Genomic DNA, 22,659 nt, shown 5'->3' with positions numbered 1-22,659 from the left:
CATACATGCAGCATACGTCTATAGATATCCACATCAACGAAATTTCAAGAAAACGAAGGGATCGAAGTGGGCACGGCCGATCACTCATAAAAATTAAAACATTCTGGCCATTTCTCGCCCTTCTCGGCTTTTACCAACTCTGTCACATACATTTTATAAATACCATCAACTTGGTCTTAGTTGTAGTGGATTCGAAAACTCTCTCTCTCTCTCCACAAGGATTAGAGAGCGGGACATTTCCAATAGTTGTTGAAGAATTCAGCTTCATTTTCGGTCCTTGTAATTCAAGGAACCCAATTTATAAGTATATGTGCTTTCTTTCATCCCTCTGCTTTCACCATTAATGTGAAAACTCTCCTCATGAACTGAATCGATAGTTCACGGTGCTTACCTTTTTCTAATTACATAAGTTTCATTTCATTTCATTTCTCATCTTTTTTTTCAGAAAACAAAAAAAAAAAAGCGGACTTCGTTTTTTCTTTTTTACTCTACGTTTCCACTCTAACTATAGTTTCCATTCCACAAAATTATGAACTGGGCATGTTCCGGCTTCCGCAAACTCATCAGAAGAAGAAGATGGATGGAACGGAGAAAGCAAAAGGCCCGGAAAGGCGGGTGAGCCATAGCTTTAGTAGAAGCATGAGCAGGAAAAGTTGGAGCATGGAAGATGTATTTGCAGGTGCTAGGCACTCTCGCCGCAACAGTCATGTTGACGAAGATGAAGAAGCTCTAACATGGGCTGCCATAGAGAAGTTACCGACGTATGATCGTCTAAGAACAGGTATCATCAAATCTTATATGGACAATGAGCCTCGTGCAAACCAAGCGTTGCACAAGGAAGTGGATGTTCGAAAGCTAGATATGAATGAAAGGCGAAAATTCATAGACAGGATATTTAAGGTTGCAGAGGAAGATAATGAGAAGTTCTTAAAGAAATTCAGAAACAGAATTGATAAGTAAGTTTTCTTTTACTTCTTTTATATATATATATATATATATATATATATATATATGTATATGTATATAGATAAGTAATGTTAGATATAAGGTCAAATAGATAAATCTCGTAAAGTCATTTCTAAAAAAATAGACTCCACTAATAAAAAATAGTTTTCTTACACTTTTTTAAAATAAAATTCATTTTTTTACAAGAACTTGTCTATTTAAAATTTGTACATATCAATTCTCTTAAAGTAAGATTTAAATTATTATGTTTTGATGATGTACCAGACTGTGCAACACTTTTTTATTATAAAGTAGGGTCTAATACATTAATTCAAACGTAATCATTTTATAAAAATCGCTTCTATAAGATTCTTGTATAAATCTAACACTTTCAATTTATATTTTGAAAAAATAATAGTTTCATGCGATATTGGAACAGAGAACTAAATGGAATATTTGAGTAAATTTGGGATACATTAGAGACAAATTGACGGGCAGCTTATGATCATGACATGAATCACGTTTTCTATTTATCTTGAAGTGCTCTGCAGCGGCCAAAACAATGTTACAAGATGTGATGAAACAAAACAACTTCAAGTCATTTTCTTAGGACTGCTAGTACTAGCAGGCCAGAATATACCTTGCAAGGCAAGCAGAGAACTAATTAAATGACCTAACTCACTTTCTTTTCCCATTTATTTGTCTTAGTTGATACGCTTCTGTATTTATGTAATTGTCCCGTTCTTTTCTTCCCATATAATAAACGATCGCTCGTAGATCTTCATTTTCATGCAGTTTGATATAGTTTGAAGGGAATCTATTTGTATGGTTTTAATTTGTTTAACATGCGATTAAGACAATATCTTTGACATGGTCCTATCTTCGTTGAATCCGAAGTCGAAGACTTTCACAGTACTCTTGTATATGTTAAAAGTTGTCCTTTTACTGGCCGGTGACTCATGATGAGTTGCATGGAACTTGTGTGTGAACTCAGCCTAGCTAGTCGACTCGATCTAGTCAATACCACATGTGCTAATTTACTAGCTAGGTGCAATATTTTCTACCCCAACTCCTCTCTAATTTTTTACAGCTTTTCATGTAATTAATTTCAGGGTTGGAATCCTACTCCCTACTGTTGAAGTTAGGTTTGAGCATTTGACGGTTGAGGCCGATTGCTATGTCGGCACAAGGGCTCTTCCCACTCTACCAAATGTTGCACGGAATGTTGCGGAATCGACTCTTGGTTTGCTTGGGATTAGACTCGCTAAGAGAACAAAATTAACAATTCTCAAGGATGCCACTGGAATTATTAAACCATCAAGGTATACATATATACATATATATATATATATATATTTACAAATTAAGGTTTCTAATTAGAACCTGGTACGTACTCCTCCAATTGTGTTTAAAACCAGTCATCTTCAAGCAGGTGGGATTTGTACAATCTAGTAAGTAAGAGAATTCATTATTTCTTGGAGTGAACTCCACATGATGTGACCATAATCAATCAGTTGAGCGTACACTTGTTTTCAATTATACCAATCGTATATTTTGATGTAACCCTTGTTTGTGTTGTTATATATATAGGATGACCCTACTGTTGGGACCTCCATCCTCAGGGAAAACAACCCTTTTGTTGGCATTGGCCGGAAAATTGGACTCAAACTTAAAGGTAATTAGAACACCATCTCATGAGTCTCTCATGACAATTTAAAATAAAAAAAAAAAATAGAACAAAATATCTTATGGATTTCTCCAAATGAAAATTAATAATGATCCCTGGAACAGGTTAGAGGAGAAATCAGTTACAATGGCTATAGGCTCGATGAATTTGTGCCTAAGAAGACATCCGCATACATTAGCCAAAATGATGTTCATATCGGAGAAATGACTGTGAAAGAAACTCTAGATTTCTCGGCAAGGTGCCAGGGGGTTGGGACTCGATATGGTATTAATTAATTGATCTTTTTCCTAAAACTTAAACTAATTAATCGAATATTCTTTCTTCTTATAAAACTGATAACACCTTGATTAATAAATTGTATGTTTTTATCATATATATAGAACTCTTAAGTGAACTTGCAAGAAGGGAAAGGGACGAAGGCATTTTTCCAGAGGCTGAAGTTGACCTTTACATGAAGGTGAATACATATATATATATATATATATATATATATGCAAAATATACAAAATAATTTATTATTCTTATATTACTTCTCCTTATAATTAGGCTACCGCAATGGAAGGAGTTGAGAGCAGTCTAATTACCGACTACACTCTAAGAGTAAGTCATATCTATCTATGTGTACACGTACAACGCATGCTTCCCTCACTTATTTTCTTCCCCCTTTTGGCCTCAAGTTCTTTGTATGGTCATAAAGAAGTTTCCAGTCTATGACTTTTGAAGTTTTGAGCCATTCAAATTGCAACAACTCGCCAAATTCTTTCCAAGTTTTCAATTCGATCGTCAAGATTTTCCGCTCACCTTCTTTGCAAGTAGTGTTGGTGGAGACTTGGGACCTCTTGGCACGTTGGTTTTTTGACACTTTCCCTAGTTTTTAGCATGTTTCGAGTCACTGTCTAATCAATTAAGCAACCTCTCAACTTGCACAAAGCATTAGAACTATACTTGTCCAACTTTGTGCTTAATGACATGAATTGCCATTTCTAGGTAGCTTAATTAATAATGTGTCGTTTTTTTTTTTTTTTTTTTGGTTCATATTGAATGGAACGGAACAGATATTAGGGCTTGACATATGCAAGGACACCATTGTTGGAGATGAAATGCAACGAGGGATATCGGGTGGACAGAAAAAACGAGTAACCACAGGTTAATTAATTATATATATATATATAAATTTATACTCCATTTGTCATTATTATAAACTAAATATATATAATTAAAATTTAAATCCATCAATTTTACTAACTCATTTTGTATAAGATATTTATTATTCATTTTAATTTAAATATTTTACATGCTGGATTCATGCAATAAAAGTATTAAAATATAAATAAAGTAATTTAATTTTTTAGATAAGTTGTAAATTGTCACCACCTACCTTCTCAAAAAGCATCCAAATCCAATGTGACATTTCTGCTTTTTTCAGGCTAAGGCCCAAATTAACCATTAATTAGGAATAATCAGATACTTTTCACTCTGTTATTAAAATGGGTGATCCGTAGTCCTAATTTTGGTTGTAATTATGTCACAAACTTGTAAATACAGGAGAGATGATCGTTGGACCCACAAAGACACTGTTCATGGATGAGATATCAACGGGTCTTGATAGCTCCACGACATACCAAATTGTGAAATGCTTGCAACAGATCGTCCATCTAACGGAGGCCACCATTTTAATGTCCTTACTCCAGCCGGCTCCGGAGACGTTCGACCTCTTCGACGACATCATTCTCTTATCGGAGGGCCAGATTGTGTACCAGGGCCCACGGGAGCACATTCTCGACTTCTTTGAAAGCTGTGGCTTTAGGTGCCCTGAGAGAAAGGGCACTGCCGATTTCTTGCAAGAGGTGAATATCTATCACCATTAGAAAAAATATTTACAAGTGAAAATTATACAACTGCTGCGTAATCGTTTTGAAAAGAGTGAATAAAATATGAGATTCACGTAAAAAAATTTATTTCTTAATAATAGATCCTACATTTTTTCTAAGCGATTACGCAGTGTCTACGTACTTTTCACAGTTATATGTAGAATTATTTTATAATTATTGGCACATTCAGTCTAATTGGACTGTCATTAGCCCAATTATCTTCTTCGGTACATCTATAAATAAATTAGATAAAAATAATCTTACAAATTAACATGATAGATGTTTTAATTTTTAATAAAAATAACTAATTTATAATCTAACAAATCATATTAATTTATGTGTGATTACTTTTGTATGATTTGACTAAAATATTCCTATTTTTCTTTGAAGTTATGAAATAACGAGGTTGTGTGATAGGCATAATATGAACAAAATTAAACTTAGTCGTGTCTATACCAATATGGTGCCATGTATACTGCATTCAGGTTACGTCGAGGAAGGACCAAGAGCAGTACTGGGCTGATAGAACAAGACCATACCGATACATATCGGTTTCCGAATTCGCAAGCCAGTTCAAGAAGTTCCATGTGGGCAAGCAGCTTGAAAACGATTTATCAGTGCCTTACGACAAGGCCCATAGCCATAGAGCAGCGCTAGTCTTCAATAAATATTCAGTCCCAAAAATGGAACTCCTGAAGGCATGCTTCGACAAAGAATGGCTGTTGATGAAGAGGAATTCCTTTTTCTATGTGTTCAAGACTATCCAAATTGTCATCGTGGCAGTCATAGCATCCACTATGTTTTTAAGGACTCGAATGCACACTAGGAATGAAGAAGATGGGGCGCTATATGTTGGGGCGCTTCTGTTTTCCATGATCATTAACATGTTCAATGGTTTTGCTGAGCTCTCACTGATCATTGCTAGGCTTCCTGTATTTTACAAGCATAGAGACTTACTCTTCCACCCTGCTTGGACTTACACGCTGCCAACTGTGTTGCTGGGAATTCCTATATCTGTTCTTGAGTCTATTGTTTGGATGGTCGTGACATACTACACCATTGGATTTGCACCCGAAGCAAGCAGGTAATTTTAATAAATTCAATATTTCATCATCTCGTTCTGGATTAATTAGTAATTGATTATCTTTGAAATCTATAGATTATTGTAATTGTACAATTGTTCCCTTCTCATTTCCATGATCTGAGCCTAAAGCAGAATTAGTATTTGATTATCTTTACAAGTGTCACATTAAGAGTTCATTTAAGGATATATAATTATTTCTTTATTTTTCTCTTCTTTTCTTCTTTTTGTGGGAAACTTGGTGAAACTAAGCAAGTGTTTGACAAGTGAGCTCAATTCCATGGCAGGTTTTTCAAGCAACTAATGTTAATATTTTTGGTCCAACAAATGGCCTCTGGGATCTTTAGGCTCACAGCTGCTGTCTGTAGGAGTATGATCATCGCCAATACTGGCGGATCTCTCACTTTGCTCCTTGTTTTCCTACTTGGAGGTTTCATTATTCCTAAAGGTTGGTATTAAAAAAGAACAAAGCTTTGAAGCGCCAGATGCCAAAGTAGTCAAAACCTATTCAAATAGAGCTACATTACCAGTTTGATGTACTAATTCAGACTTTGTTTTACTGCAATAGGTCAAATTCCAAACTGGTGGGTGTGGGGCTACTGGATTTCACCTTTGACATATGCTTTCAATGCCATTTCTGTAAATGAAATGTTTGCTCCCAGGTGGATGAACAAACTGGTATGCTAAAACTAGGCCTTCGACGCATATATTAAGAAGCATATGGAAATAAGTTCATAAAAGAACAAGAAGTTAGGAGAGCTATGCTTATGGCTCTCTAAAGGGTGCAAGTTTTTGAGCTATACTTGATTCTGCTGCAGGCTTCAGACAATGCAACCAGATTAGGTGTGGCAGTACTTGAGAACTTCGAAGTTTTCCCTGAAAGAAACTGGTTCTGGATTGGCACAGGAGCACTTCTGGGATTTGCAGTTCTCTTTAACATCCTGTTCACGTTTACTCTTATGTATCTTGACCGTGAGAACAACATTCTTTTCAAGGGTCTATTTGATATTAATATTTCAATTTCTTTTGGATGACAGTTCTTACTTTTCCCCTGCTTATGTTACTAGCATTCGGAAAGCCGCAAGCAATAATATCTGAAGATGCTGCAAAAGAGATGGAAAATAATCAAGAACAGTCAAAGGAAGAACCAAGACTCAGAAGGCCCACGTCAAACAAAAAATCAGTTTCTCGATCACTGTCTTCGTCTGATGAGAACAATACAAGTATGCAACAAGGCAATACATGCAATATTAACATCTACATGAATTAGCACGATTTTATTTGGTTCCTCACATGAATAAAATTCTCTCAGGAGAAATGGAAATCCGTCGAATGAGCAGCCGATCTAACAGCAATGGAATAAGTAAAAATGCTGATTCAGCTCTTGAGGCTTCCAACGGTGTTGCTCCTAAGAGAGGAATGGTTCTTCCATTTACACCTCTGGCAATGTCCTTTGACGATGTGAATTACTATGTGGAAATGCCCCCTGTAAGAAGCATTTTTCATCTTTCATTTTCTCTATACCTTAAAAGACATTGTGTGAACGTATATTGGTTCTTATAAGATTACAGCTAGAGCTACCTTTACCACGAGCTTTTTTGTTTCTGACAGGAAATGAAGGATCAAGGAGTAGCAGAGGACAGACTCCAATTACTTCGGGGAGTAACTGGTGCATTTAGGCCTGGGATCTTGACAGCACTTATGGGAGTTAGTGGAGCTGGAAAGACAACGTTGATGGATGTTTTAGCAGGAAGAAAGACAGGTGGTTACATTGAAGGTGATATTAGAATTTCCGGATTTCCTAAGAAACAAGAAACCTTTGCAAGAATTTCTGGTTACTGTGAACAAAATGATATCCACTCGCCACAAGTCACAGTTCGAGAATCCTTGGTATACTCAGCTTTCCTTCGACTCCCTAAAGAAGTCAGCGATAAGGAAAAGATGGTAAGAACTATAATTGCTTCAAACCATGTATTTGGCAATGGTTAGGAGCTAAAACAATTTGTTCCTGGGTTTCAACTTTCCAGATATTTGTTGATGAAGTTATGGAATTGGTAGAACTAGACAATCTCAAGGATGCAATAGTGGGGCTTCCAGGAATTACAGGATTGTCAACAGAACAGAGAAAGAGGTTGACCATTGCCGTTGAGCTTGTTGCTAATCCCTCGATCATTTTCATGGATGAACCAACTTCAGGTCTTGATGCAAGGGCAGCAGCCATTGTCATGAGGACTGTGAGAAACACAGTGGATACTGGAAGAACAGTAGTGTGCACCATTCACCAGCCTAGCATTGATATCTTTGAAGCCTTTGATGAGTTACTACTGATGAAGAGAGGAGGACAAGTGATCTACTCTGGACCTTTGGGTCGGAATTCTCACAAAATCATTGAATATTTTGAGGTATTTTATCTTTCTTTTCTGCGTTTAATTAATAGTTACAAACAGCGGAATGCATTATGTGATTGTGTGCTCATTTCGCAGGCAATTCATGGAGTCTCAAAAATTAAAGAAAAGTACAACCCGGCAACATGGATGCTCGAAGTGAGCTCAGTAGCAGCTGAAGTCAGGCAAGGAATTGACTTCGCTGAACTCTACAAATCATCATCCTTGTATAAGTAAGTCGAGATATAAATCCTAGGAATGCTAACTGTTTATGAGTGTCTATATTGATTATTGATTTTAAGCTAGGCTATGCGTTCATTTGCAGGAGAAACAAGTCCTTGGTGAAAGAGTTAAGTGCACCAAGACCTGGGGCAAGAGACCTGTATTTTTCTAGTCAATATTCTCAGTCCACATGGGGGCAGTTCAAATCTTGCTTTTGGAAGCAATGGTGGACTTATTGGAGAAGTCCGGATTATAACCTTGTCAGATTCTTTTTCACCTTGGCTTCAGCCCTCATGGTGGGGACAATTTTCTGGAAAGTGGGGACTAAAAGGTGTTTTTTTCCGTTTCCTTATACAATAATCTGAACTACCTCATTAAATTTTATTCTCAAAATAAGTGAGACTTGATCATTCTTACAGCTAATTTTCTCAATGTCTTGAATGTTCTATGGAGTAGGGAGAGTGCAACTGATCTTTCTATGATCATTGGAGCAATGTATGCTGCTGTACTGTTTGTAGGAATTAATAACTGTGCCACAGTACAACCAATTATATCTGTTGAAAGAACGGTGTTTTATCGAGAAAGAGCTGCCGGGATGTACTCTGCATTGCCTTATGCCCTTGCACAGGTTGGAGGGATTTTATATTAGAAAATTATCATGCTTTCTCTTTTTGAGTATCGAACTAGGGATCCTTGAGCATTTCTAAATGAGTTCATCAGCCATCTTCATCTACAAAATTTCTAAATTTCCTTTCACACAATAGATCACTATAAGCTTGAGCTTTGTATGGTAGAGTACTATAAAAAAAAGTGTGGATGTCAGAAGATTGTTGCAGATGTCGTAAATTGTCTTTGATTTCTATGATTCAAAGTTTTCTAGGAGAATCCACTTCTTATATAAGTAATCAAATTTTTCCAACCAATAAAGAGCATCCAGCCCTATTTTCACAAAGAGAACTTTCTATAGGTGCCAATCAATTGGCACAACTCTGTTCACTCTTTTCAACAAAAAAAAATATAATTCTGAGTATTTGATATGCAGGTGATTGCCGAAATTCCATACGTGTTTGTCCAAACAACATATTATACACTTATTGTGTATGCCATGGTGAGCTTTCAATGGACAGCCGCAAAATTCTTCTGGTTTTTCTTCGTCTCCTTCTTCTCTTTCCTCTACTTCACATACTACGGCATGATGACCGTTTCCATCACACCAAACCATCAAGTAGCATCCGTTTTTGCAGCAGCTTTCTATGCTCTCTTCAATCTTTTCTCAGGGTTCTTTATCCCAAAACCCGTAAGTAGCATTTCTATTATCACAGGCACTCGTGCTTTCAAATAATTTTTTGTGTAAATAAAAACTTCATGAGAATAACTTGAGCATGCATTTTGACACATATTTCGTTGGAGTTTAAAATTTCAGAGAATTCCGAAGTGGTGGATCTGGTATTACTGGGTTTGCCCAGTAGCGTGGACTGTTTATGGATTGATTGTGTCCCAATATGGTGATGTGGAGGACACCATTAAAGTACCAGGAATGGCGCCTGACCCCACTGTTAAGTGGTATGTAGAAAACCATTTCGGGTATGATCCCAGTTTCATGGGTCCAGTTGGTGGAGTTTTGGTTGGCTTCACGGTCTTCTTCGCATCAATGTATGCCTACTGCATAAAGACTCTGAACTTCCAGATGAGATAGAAGATAATTTTGAAAGAAATTCTCGATCAAGTAGATTAATCAACTCTGTACATAGAAAACAGAAGCCATCCGCGATTGAAAAAAGAATGGCAATTGTATAAGGTTTGAGTTTTCATTTTTTAGGAATCTTTAGGATGTTTGTTATTTAAAGAAGCATGTGTTGAATACTAAGAAAGATGATCAATATCCGAAAGATCATCATCCGAGGACTGAAAATTGGGGCTCAAGAGTACTAGTCAAGACGGCTTAACTCAAGCAATCTCGCCCAAGAAAATTAAGAACGCATTCTCGCTCGCCGGAAATCGCTCAAAACAAAAGCAAACTTGGAGCTATAAGAGTTTTCCGTATATATATAAACTCAAAGACAAACTATGCCACCACTTAATTGGCAGATGAAATTAAGAAACATGTTATTTATTATGTTCTTTCTGACCGACACAGTTGTTGTGTTGATAATTCTCCCACGACGGAGGCTGCGAGTGGACGCCGCTGAACCGTTCAAACGTCGAAGTCTAATTAAAGTCCAAACCAAACACTCTCTACCATTGAAATTATCCCTTTATCAGGAACTAAATTAAAAGATCATCTTGATATTTACTCCCAGAGTTCTTCTTCATTGTCCTTATATACTACACGCTTTGCTAAAGAAAAAATATAAAAAGATAAATAATAAGGATGATGAATAGAACTTTCTTACTCCCATTAGCTCATCGCGTCGGAATACATATAATTACATAGGTAGGACTAGGAGTCAAATTACAAGTAATCCTTTCTAATCTTTACCCACGTTGTTAGAAAGTCGTGTGCTTTTACCGAAAAGCGTGAAGATGGTTCAGAATTTTCGCAAATGGCAAGCAAGCAGATAAGGTCTCCCCACCGAAGGCATTGTTATAATTATTATTTAAAACAATTACTATAAAACAATAATTCAATTTAAAATCTTTATACTATAACATAATTTGATTTAAAATATAAATTTTAAAATTTAAATATTACAAATCAAATTATATCATAGAATAGTGTGTAGTGTAAAGTTCATCAATAAAAAGCAAGTCCAATGGACAAGGACCTGTTAAAGGCCGCAACATGCATTGATTCAATACTCATTAAAATTTAATAAAACCATAACATTAAATTGGGAGAAACTTAGGATTTGTTTGGAAACATAACTGTTTTCATATATATTCAGACTACTTCACTATTATTTAAAAACTATTCACTATTATTAATCTTGTTATTATTTATAGATCATCTGAAATATTCTTAATATCCAAATTAAGGCTTATTTATGTGCCCCTCTTCGTGTTTGTGTAAGGAGTAGTCTGTTTTAAGTACGTAAATGGCTGTTTTTTTTTAGATGATGAGTAGGGTTCTCCAACGTGTTTCAGATGCTAAGGCTGAAAATTAAGGGAGAAGACAGGTAGAGGAATCGTGGGTCCAATTAGTATTCTGTGGACGATAGACAAAGGAAGCTTAGTTATTATCGACGTTACATTAATGCCATACATATATATAAATATTATATATATATATATATATGTGGTAATGCTTTTGAGTATGGTCTCCATGCGCGGACAAGAAGCATTCCCATGTCCTGATCCTTCCATCCCATTCACACTCGCTGGTTTCATCCCGAAAATAACTCCCTACGTACGTACCCTCACCCCTATTATCCACAAAACAAAAGAAATGTGACCCACATCTTCATGGCTACTCTCAACTACCGTTTTGAATTCTCGCACCCACATTGTCATGATGGCTTCTCCCTTCCCCACCTACCTAGAAAAGCTTTTGTGTGGCACCTTTCCTCGATCCATCTTCTCCTGTTCTCCTATACGCATATAATCATTATATTTTATTCAAATATAAGAACTATGAGTAATTTCAACTACAAAAACTCATATTCATTTTTTATTTTTAAATCAAATTATAGGGTTAAAATTCGTTTGTTCGCATTTATGTAGAGTGTTCCTTAAACCATTTTACAATCTAGTGTGACACAAGACTATCACATTAATCAATAATTTACTTAACATACTACTATATGTTTTAAGTTTTCTTATTCATAACAATTAATGCATGGAAAATGTTAGGTTGTTTTATTTTTATTTTTTTTAATATTTTAAAAAAATTAAAATACAGTAATAATATATATACATAAAGAGGCAAGTTGAGGAAGTGAGCAGCACTGTAGCACCACCCATGCAAGCCACATCGATCTTGCAGTGAAATTGGTTCCACTTGCGATATCTTTCAGACGTCCACTATTAATTTGATTTGAAGGGTCAAAATTGTGACACCCATGAAAAGGATGTGTGCACGTCACCTTATCCTTCATGAAACCTAAGAGGCTGGGATCACCCCACGTGACATAAAAGATTGGTGTTAGTACCCGGAGATAGATGCCAAATCATCAAAGAACAGAAAAGTCGAGCAGTATTGCCCCGTTTACAACGTGGGTTGTCGTGCTACTGTTTCTGGCAGTTGTCTGCTCATGTGTTTCAATCACTGCCAAGTATGAATTTGGAGTCCACTATGTCCGCTTCTACATTACCACTCCATTTGTGGCAATTATTAGTCCATAATTATTATTTTGACGAAATGTTTTGTCTAAACAAATAAATATTTCTACTGTAATGGTTATTATATAACAAAATAAAGACTAATGCGTGTCAGCATTTTTCTATGATAGTAACTGATCATGTCCCAAAATGCAAAAATTTCAAATTAAATTTATTCCTATTGAATTAAAACCATAACCCTAATCAATTTATCGATTACTACTCGATATTAATGAGTCAGTAGTACGAAGATCAAATGTGAAAAAAGTTAATTTATAAAGAACAAAAAACATAAAGAAGCGTACAGTTGAACAAAAGGGCTCTATATATATATATATATATTATAGAAAATACTTTAACTAGAATTACACAAAAATAAATTTATAAACTGACATAATTTGATGTGATACGTCAAATTATAAAATTATTTTTATTATAAAATAAATTTAAAAAATCTTATAAAATTACGTCAATTTATAAATTTATTTTTATATATAATAGTTCTCATATATAATAGTACTATCTGTACTTATATACATACCCAGCGATGTTGGCAATGAAAAAGAAGACTCCCAAGCCAGAGCCAGGCCTAAGGCCATGAGTTTTACGGTGGAGTATCTTAGGTGAAAGCAGCGAAGAGGACAGACCCTCTGTGCAGATCTCGAAGGAAAGCAATCCTACGGCTACTTAAAAAGAGTTCACGTCTGTAAGGTAAGGCAAGTTAATGAGATCATTATACCCTTAATTGTTAGGTAATTATTAATTTTTAATAATAAAAACATTCTGATAAAACGAGAGGAAGACGACGAAAAAAATCACTGGCTTGGGAGATAAAAAATCATCATATTAAAAATTGAATTACCCAATGTAAGAATGCACTAACATAATTTTAAGGACTTGTAACATAGAGAATGCTAGCGCCATCCTGTATTATAGTGATAGCGTAAATTGTATTTATTTTTTCAAATACTTTTTAAATTCTTTTAAACATTTTAAAAAATCACAAATACATTAAAAAACATTTCTTTCAAAAAAACAAAAAAAGGGTAGCGTTGGATGCACCAACACATCCATCTCAGCATGAGTTTCCCAGATCACAACCACGACCCCGTAAGGGGACGTTGGCATTGGTGGGTCCTCTGAATTGTGAATGCGATTCGCTGAAAAAGTCCCTCCTCAGTCCTCATGAACTGTAATTTCATTATTTATTTTTTCACAGCGAGGGCGAGAGAGAGAGAGAGAGGTCGCATGCGCACTATTTATTTGGCTCTTTACTTTTGCATTCCTGACCTGTCTCCTTTCCTTCGAAGAGAGAAAAAATTCAGGGAGAGCGACGGAGAGAGAGAGAGAGAGAAGAAAGGAAAGGAGGGAAGGGGTTTGGGTGTAGCAAGGAGAGCTCGGCACTCTTTCTCGTCCTCCCGCTCTCTCTGCCTATTCTTTCTCTCTCTGAGTACAGAAAAATCAAGGACTCCATCCTTTCACATTTTCTTTTGCCAAGATGATCTCCCTGAACAGAAGCTCTTTCCTGGTAATATAAACTAAACCCATTTCTCTCAATTTCACCTACAATCAAGTTCCGGCTCTTTCACATTGAAACCCATGGAATTCTCAAGCTCTTCCTTCTTTCCAATCGGTGGTCTTTTCGTATAACAGAATTCCAAGCCAAAAAAATCAGATTCCTTTTCTCGGTGTTCTTTAATTAGCTACATCAATTGAAAAAGAAAATCACAATTTTATCATTTTTTTGCATGGTTCTGGTCACTTTTTTCTTTTCATATTATTTTGTGGCGTTTTTCATTTTCATTTTTTGTTTTTAAACGCAGAATAAGACCGGGATATCTGGGTTTCGTAGCCCTTCCTCTGGGGCGGTGCTGAGAAGACGGCCAGCTTCGGTGAGAGTGGTGGCTTTGGGCACAAATGGCCGAGCAGGGGAGAGAAACGCCGCCATTTTGGTGGAGAACAGATTGAAGGAAATGAGAGAAGGCTCCTCCGCGATCGCTGATGTGGAGTCCGAACCTACCGTCGGCGGTGAAGTCCAGGACGAGTACGGCGAGGATGCCGCCACTGAGGAGTTTGTCACCCCTTGGTGTCTCTCTGTTGCTAGGTGAGAGATTTTCGATCTATATGCTAGCTCAATATTCATGTACAAATTCTGTTTTGTAATTTGTTATTTTTTTTTTTCAAATCAATCTATGCATTTCGATGATATCCATTTTTTTTTTTTAATTTTATGGCTTGATATATCGTGATTTATAGTTGTAGAGTTCAATAGCTTGTAAGAGCACTCACAATAGTTTCTTCATCTTATCTTTTAAAATATATTATCAAAACTCACTTTTTCTATTTTACATATTGACTTTTACAATATATCATACATCAGCTCATCTATTTTTTCTTCATATCATTTAAATATTATATTTTTTAATATTTTTTATTCATTTCAAATATTTTCTCTAACTACTAATGATATCTTCATATATTTTGATATTTACAATATCTTTTCATATATAATGTCATATAATTATATTTTATTTTAAATTAATCCAAATTTATAAGCTAGACTAAAATATAAATTAATTCAATAAAATAGAGCATGGTATATACCTACAACTAGGCGCACCACCAATAGATATTTTTTTTTTTTTTGAATCACACCAACAGACATTTTGGTTTGCTATTTCACCCCAGAAAATAATCTTTTTCCTCAATACATATGATCCCGATTCCCCGTACACACTCTGCACCACTATATTCCGAAAGTTTACTTTCTATAGTTTATGCAGTGAAAGAAAGGAACTTGGAGTCCAAACAGAAATAAAGTTTACTTTCTAGTTTTTGCAGTGAAAGAAAAAAGTAGAAAGTAAGAGAGAGAAATGAATAAAAAATTTATACATTTGTGAACAGTGTCTACTAAATGTAGCGGTGGTACTATAGGAAACTGTATTTTAAAGATGAAATACATAATCCATTAGAGGGATATTTTGAACTCTTTCCTTTAAATTTTACAAAAAGTTGGGTTTTACAAGAGCATTGGGAGCCTCAAAAGGTCTAAAGGATTTGTTTTTTATTATGTGTCCTTTATTCATAGGGTGCGGCTACCATGCCGCCCCATGTTGACTGCTGGGCCTACCGTCTAATGGAGTGGTCATAATGGGTGGGCAAAGTAGTGTTTCTCTTATTCATATGCAGATTCATCCATTGCGTTGTTTTATAGCAATTTTTAATAAATCATACCCTCTCTCTCTCTCGTATAAACAGAGAGATGTGCCGTGAGAGGGGCAATTTGGTATGTTTAGATTTCTGCTGCATTTTTAGTTTTTGTTTTTCAGATCTGTTATTATCGTAGTTATCGATGTTCTGGTAATGAAAACAACGTATTATGATGTTCTGATCTTTTTTTTTTTTTCCCCCGACATAAATAAATTGCATACACTCGCAGTTTACTTGCTATGTACAAATATTCTTCGTACTTGAATTCATGTTCCAATAGGCATCTAACTGGTTCAGTCCGGTTTTGAACATTTTGTAGAATTGAACTGGTATATATCGGTTTTGAAAATTTAAGAACTGATACAGAACTGATTAATCACTGAAATCAAAACTTCTAGTTTCAGTTTGATTTTTCCGGTTTTACAGATAAACAAAATTATACTCCAACAAAACTTTAGCAAGTGATTGACCCCATATCCCCCATTTTATAATTTTTTACTAAAAAGTTATAAAATTGAAATTTATATGTTAATATCAAAATTCAAATGTTATATTAAAAATATAAGATTAATTTATGTTATATCATAATCAAATGTTATATTAAAACTTTTAAGATTAGTTTTATATTATAAGATTAATAAATACGAATAATTAGATTAGAATTTCATGTTATATTAATTAGCAATTTAACATATAATATATAATATAATATAAATAATTATATAAATAATATTTTATATATAATGTAAAACAATTAAAAATATATATAGCCCGGTCCGGTTTGGTTCAAACTGGTTTTCAAAATATGAAAACTGGTATTGGACTGGTTTAGAATTAGTTTCAGTTCTTAAGAACTGGTTCCGGACTGAACCGAATGGTCCGATTCAACCGGTTTTTCCAGTTTTTTTTAAACCCCTAGGTTCTAATGTTTCAGTTATTGTTTGATTAGGTGGCAACTAGACTTTGATAAATTTCCATTTTCGCAATACTTTTATTTACTAATAATCTAATTAAGAAAAAAATCAAAATATTAGCAATGTTTCTAATCTACAATTCGCTCACGATCTTTATGTATTTCTGTGTACCATTTTTATCTGGCACCCAAATTTTTGTATCTTTTCTTGTCATTTCAGTGGTTGAGTAACATAAAACTGAGCCCTTTATGCTTGAACATAAGTTATCCCGGGATGCGAACTAGTATAAAAATGAATTTCTAATTAATTATCATTTGAACATTTTTTGGGCAAGTCTTTCCATATGTATCTGGGTTGGCTTCGTACATCTATGCCTTTCCTATGCCTTACGTCCTTTATATTTTTAACCTTTGATATAATATATTTGATGGTTATGACATATAAAAAAAAAAAAAAAAAAAAGGTATGTTTGAACCGATAAAAAAAAGTATATTTGATGGTTATGCTTGTTAGAGATGGCCCTTATCCGTTTCCTACTGGAAATGTGGTGATGTGTTTGATGAACTACCTTCAAGTCCAAATAATTGGAATATAATTTTTTTTAATGATGTATATGTATTTACCTTGCTCATTGGATTTTTTTCTCTTACTCTGCAGTGGTTATTCTTTGCTGAGAGATCCGCACCATAACAAGGGGCTTGCCTTCAATGAAAAAGAGAGAGATGCCCACTTTTTGCGAGGTCTCCTCCCCCCAACAGTTGCTTCTCATGAGCTTCAGGTTAGCACCCAGCGTCTAGATCCTTCAACCCCTTTCACTTGGCTATGTGGTTTTCTTTTTTATTGCTGATAGGCCACGGCAGTCAACAAGGTTCCGTAAACCCAATCCCAAGTATTTGGGATAAACGGTATGTACTCAAGCTGCAGTTTACGTTGCATGCATGCCGCATGCAACGAGAGACGAGAACGGGTCGTAAGGGACGTTGGGAACGTGGGAAGCTTGAGTTAGTTGATTACGTAGGAATGGGTCTTCAAGGAGTTACGTGGAGTTACGTATTTTACGTGTTTCTGCTTTGGGGCTCTGTTTTATGCTCTGTTTTACGTGTATGTTTACGTGTTTGAGTCGGTTAGTTAGTTACTAGTTTTCCTTTATTTTCGGCATGATTGTAAACGGCTTGGCTTACTTAAAGCAGCCCAGAAAGTGTCAAGCACAGCAGAGAATTTATTCAATTATTACGGTTTATTTCTCACCGGAAGAGAAAGCATTCTTTTACGTTAACGTTATGACAAGTTGGGACCTATCAATTGCATAGTACCTACTTATTGTTATTACCACTCCACTCCCCAGGTGAAGAAAATGATGCATAATATCCGCCAATATCAACTTCCACTACAGAAGTACATGGCCATGATGGATCTCCAGGTAGGCATCTACACGATCCATTTTTTAGTTGTAGTCTTTGCCACAGTTGGATTCTCATAAAGTATTGGATTATACTTAATCATCTGATTTTCATATAGCTCAATTAACTGTCACTAATATACTGGCTCTCATATTGTGCAAAGTCTAATTGAATGAGAACACGTGTTTTAATATAAATTACGCATTGTTTTATCTGTCTGATTATTTATTAATTTCCCAGTGAAATTGCAGTCTATCAAATTGTTGCTTTGCTGATTTTTCAGGAGAGAAATGAAAGACTATTCTACAAACTTCTTATTGAGAATGTTGAGGAGTTACTCCCAATTGTATACACTCCCACTGTTGGTGAAGCTTGCCAGAAATATGGGAGCATCTTCATGCGTCCTCAGGGTCTCTTTATTAGTTTGAAAGAAAAGTATGTTTGGTTCACTTGTTTCTAGTTCCCCACATTCATGGTCACTTATAATGCAATGTTGTCTTGAAACTGAAACTAGTTTTTTGCAGGGGCAAGATTCGTGAGGTTTTGAGGAATTGGCCTGAGAAGAATATTCAAGTTATTGTTGTCACTGATGGGGAGCGGATTTTGGGGCTAGGAGATCTTGGCTGTCAGGTAAACACTATCAAGACATTGTTATCCAAGAATCACGTGAAATGTGTTATTGAAGTGTGAGACTGATTAAGAGTATTGGTCATCTCTCTCTCACACAACACACACATACGAATCAATTGTTGACGCATTATTAACTGTTTTCAGGGGATGGGAATTCCCGTTGGAAAACTTTCATTATACACTGCACTGGGTGGAGTTCGTCCTTCATCTGTAAGTACTTGCATAACCTGTGTTATTTTTTTTGACATGCTGAGTTGAAATCCTTGTTTGATCAAGTTTGACATGGGAAGCTCCTTTGTTTTGCAATCTATCATTAGACTCATTACCCAGCAGAGCTCTGCATTGCGGTCTTCCAAAGGAGAGAAAAATGTAGATTGCATACTTGGCTTCCACCAAAAACAATAAAATAAAATCCTAATACTCTGGAGTGGGGGGAGCTATAACTTTTGGTGGAAGGTTGTAGAGGATCATAGGATCTGCACTAAAAACAAGGATCTGAACTTTCCTAAACCTTATCACCTAGTTAATTTGTCTATAACTACTGTTGAGAATGGCTGCTTCTCTTTTTCTTGTTACACTAACGTAAAGGAATGTCAACTTGTTGATTGTTTTCAGTGCTTGCCTATAACCATTGATGTGGGTACAAACAATGAGACACTACTGAATGATGAGTTTTACATTGGGCTCAGGCAAAGGAGGGCAACTGGGCAGGTTCGTAATTGCTTGCTAAAATTCTTCTGGCACTCATTTAATTTTTTGAGTTTTATGCAAGATATGCAATTATCCACCATGCTAAAATGCGCCCTCTCTCTTTCTGTGTTTTAATTTAGGAATATGCTGAACTCCTAGATGAATTCATGACCGCAGTCAAGCAAAATTATGGAGAAAAAGTCCTCATTCAGGTAGTTGGCCTAGAAGACAGGTTTGCAGGGCTTGTTATTTATTTGTAAGTTAGTGTTCTCTAAATCTGCTGGCAATGTCTTGCAGTTTGAAGACTTTGCGAACCACAATGCTTTTGATTTGCTTGCAAAATATGGCACAACGCATCTAGTTTTTAATGACGATATTCAGGTAAACTACTACTATTTTTTACAATGATACTGTACCTTTAAGTGCCTTTTGCTTTCATGAGTGAAGTTCCATTACTTATCAAAAACAGAAATTATAATGATGACATCTTGGAAATTGAGATAAACATATATCTAATTTTTTAGTACTTCATTTCATTTCAGGGGACAGCATCCGTGGTACTTGCAGGGCTAGTTGCAGCTCAGAACTTAGTTGGGGGAACCTTAGCTGACCACAGGTTTCTATTCCTCGGTGCTGGAGAGGTTAGTCTATATTACCCTGTTTTGAGCCCCTAATAAAGAAAAGAAAGGGAAATGAATTTCTGGATTTGAAAATTTAAGTTAAAGGGCGAATAGGTGAGAAAATAAATCATGTTATACAATTTTATGGCCCTTATATGTGCTTGTGTGCCTTAAAATTCCTTGATCTTCGTGTGCTTACTCCGGACCTGTCTTTTTTCAGTCTTTCTTAAAAAATAATGTTGTTGTATAACGGGCAAAATTAGATCGTATGCTATTTCAAGTGCATTTACCTCCTGGTTCCCCATCTCTCACCATCCTGTCTCTTCCCCTATTTCACTAGTGTTCACTCCGCTGCTTCATTGTTGTGTCTCATTCTTGTCTGATGATTGCAGGCTGGTACTGGAATAGCAGAACTCATAGCCCTTGAGATATCAAAACAGGTTATAAACTGTTATCAGTCTCATTCCTTTCTGTTTATTTAGGGTGATATGATTTGTGGAATCCTTCAATTTAAAATATACATCTAAATACAGTATTATACCTGATATTTGTGCAGACAAATGCCCCATTGGAAGAGACCCGCAAGAAGATTTGGCTTGTTGATTCAAAGGTAGTAAGATCCTGATATAGCTCTTCGCTGTGTGAAGTAGAGTTCCGTCAGTTAAAACTTGCTTACAAATCCTTTAACAGGGGTTGATTGTCAGCTCCCGGAAGGAATCGCTCCAACATTTCAAGAAACCTTGGGCTCATGAACACGAACCAATTAATGAACTTGTAGATGCTATTAAGGTGTGAACTATCTCAGTCTTTCTTTCTCTCCCTCTGTAATACACAGATCCAAACATGCTTCGAGCATAGGTTTCATAGTCTTTATTCACAGAGTTGTCTTGTGTTTATTAGGCAATCAAGCCAACTGTGTTGATAGGAACATCAGGAGTAGGAAGAACATTTACTAAAGAAGTGGTTGAGGCCATGGCCTCCATCAATGAGGTAATTTTTTTTTTTTTTGTCCATTTATCTGCCTTTATGTTTGGGAAATTGTATTTACACCCTAAAGGAGCTGACCATTGTGCATGCCTACTACTTGTAGAAACCTATTATTCTTGCTCTTTCCAACCCAACTTCACAGTCTGAATGCACTGCCAAGGAAGCTTATACATGGAGTCAGGTAACACAAGCATGCTTGAGTGTTTTCATGTTCTTCATGCCAAATATATCATATGTACAGCTTCTTTTTTTCGATATAAAGAATCTTTGATTGTTTTGCTTGGGATCGTTAAGCTATTGTTTCTCCTCCAGATAACCAATGATGACCTTTTTCTGTTTATTCATCTTTGTTCCCCATAGGGTCGAGCCATTTTTGCTAGTGGCAGCCCATTTCCTCCTGTTGAATATGAGGGGAAGCTTTTTGTGCCTGGCCAGGTCTTTAAAGAATTTGATGTAGTATGTGGTTAATAATACATGAGAGCCGACTACTAATTTTGATATTGATTTCTTTGTGATGCGCAGGCAAATAATGCATACATTTTTCCTGGACTTGGTCTCGGTTTAATAATGTCTGGTGCTATCCGTGTTCACGACGACATGCTCCTGGCAGCCTGTAAGTGGGACCAAAACTTGGCCCTTTAGAGTTCACATTCATTTTGCCTTGGGATACAGGATGTGGGTACTATTTTCAGCTTACCAGCTCTAAGCAAAAATTTGTCCTTTTTCAACGCAACTTTCACCTTATGTACTGTGTTTTAGGTTCTAAACTGTTTTAAAAGTTGGCCAAATTTTGGACTCTAAACCTAAGTTGGAATCTGGACATGCTGAGTGGAGATTGGAAAACTTACAAAAAATATGGGGTTGGTGGGCTATCCCTTGCCAAAATGCTACGCAGATTTTGTATTTTGAAACGTTTATCCTGCTTTCGGAAGAAATGGGATGTGTAAGGGTCACTATGTAAGGTTGAAAGAATCAAACTCAACTCTAAACATCTTCCTCCAAAGGTGGAAAAAGATTGAAGACATTCTATTCACTCATGCTTAATCCTTGGGAACGATGAACTTTTTTCCTTATTCTTCTGAATATGCTGTATCGTATGATCATCCCTATTATTTTTATTACAGTTCTTGTTGAGTTTTAGCATTGGATTTTGTTTTTCTCTTGTTAAGAAATTAGAGAAATTTTTTCTAATGCATTACATATTTTCCTTCGGATGTTTTCTTGGAACAGCGGAAGCTTTGGCTGCACAGGTGAGCAAGGAGAACTTTGCTAAGGGACTCATATTCCCTCCATTTACTAACATTAGAAAGATTTCAGCACATATCGCTGCTAAAGTTGCTGCTAAAGCTTATGAACTTGGTGAGTTCTCTGATCGTTCAGCTCTCAAAATTTTTGTTTTCCAACACCAAAAGATTTTGCATCTAACGATGCGTAATTGATATGTAGGTTTGGCTACTCGCCTTCCTCAGCCTAAAGATCTGGTGAAGCACGCCGAGAGCTGTATGTACAGCCCTGTCTACCGAAGTTACCGGTGAATTGGTAGAAATTTGTCCATTTTATCGTATGAATTCACTATAATTATACAACCTCTGGCGCGATCAATTTCCTTTAAAAAAATTAAATCTTTTCTACCCTTCTACCCTTTTAAGTCGGTTGGGTAAGGAGAATTTGGGTGGGTGCTGGTAATTGGATTACAAGTCAAATTTAGTTTGGAAGATGTTGTGCACTGTTACATTTTTCAGTTTACATGAAATAAAAGTT

At 35.9% G+C, this 22,659-nt stretch overlaps 2 protein-coding genes across 5 annotated transcripts; both read left to right on the top strand.

The window, feature by feature from the left end:
* Positions 1–241: 241 nt before the first annotated feature.
* Positions 242–10,001, top strand: LOC121257692 (ABC transporter G family member 29-like). 3 transcript variants are annotated; one of them, XM_041158860.1, is made up of 22 exons: positions 242–304; positions 568–956; positions 2,058–2,267; positions 2,536–2,620; positions 2,737–2,896; positions 3,013–3,089; positions 3,179–3,232; positions 3,688–3,778; positions 4,178–4,479; positions 4,989–5,587; positions 5,872–6,032; positions 6,153–6,262; positions 6,403–6,556; positions 6,652–6,807; positions 6,897–7,072; positions 7,196–7,528; positions 7,612–7,986; positions 8,068–8,201; positions 8,294–8,521; positions 8,647–8,818; positions 9,233–9,487; positions 9,614–10,001. In XM_041158860.1, exons 2-22 carry the CDS (start codon positions 577–579, stop codon positions 9,884–9,886), a joined length of 4,485 nt encoding a protein of 1,494 aa, XP_041014794.1. In that variant the 5' UTR covers positions 242–304; positions 568–576; the 3' UTR covers positions 9,887–10,001. The 3 variants fall into 3 exon arrangements, with proteins under 3 accessions (XP_041014794.1, XP_041014800.1, XP_041014786.1); XM_041158866.1 differs by having other exon boundaries at positions 262–383; XM_041158852.1 differs by lacking the exon at positions 242–304 and having other exon boundaries at positions 403–956.
* Positions 10,002–13,703: 3,702 nt separating this feature from the next.
* LOC121258486 (NADP-dependent malic enzyme-like) lies at positions 13,704–22,507 on the top strand. Of its 2 annotated transcripts, none has more exons than XM_041160022.1 (20): positions 13,704–13,975; positions 14,271–14,551; positions 17,229–17,349; positions 17,917–17,991; positions 18,255–18,406; positions 18,496–18,601; positions 18,746–18,811; positions 19,217–19,312; positions 19,432–19,503; positions 19,589–19,672; positions 19,834–19,932; positions 20,304–20,351; positions 20,468–20,521; positions 20,602–20,700; positions 20,812–20,901; positions 21,002–21,079; positions 21,259–21,333; positions 21,421–21,511; positions 22,129–22,257; positions 22,345–22,507. In XM_041160022.1, the coding sequence occupies exons 1-20, from the start codon at positions 13,946–13,948 to the stop codon at positions 22,431–22,433; spliced, it is 1,935 nt and encodes a 644-aa protein (XP_041015956.1). In that variant the 5' UTR covers positions 13,704–13,945; the 3' UTR covers positions 22,434–22,507. The 2 variants fall into 2 exon arrangements, with proteins under 2 accessions (XP_041015956.1, XP_041015948.1); XM_041160014.1 differs by having other exon boundaries at positions 13,729–13,975; positions 17,229–17,410; positions 17,873–17,991.
* Positions 22,508–22,659: the final 152 nt, after the last annotated feature.

Source organism: Juglans microcarpa x Juglans regia, chromosome 1D, assembly GCF_004785595.1.
Source record: "Juglans microcarpa x Juglans regia isolate MS1-56 chromosome 1D, Jm3101_v1.0, whole genome shotgun sequence".
In the NCBI taxonomy this organism is placed as follows: domain Eukaryota; kingdom Viridiplantae; phylum Streptophyta; class Magnoliopsida; order Fagales; family Juglandaceae; genus Juglans; species Juglans microcarpa x Juglans regia.
This window is presented reverse-complemented; position numbering and strand designations above follow the sequence as displayed.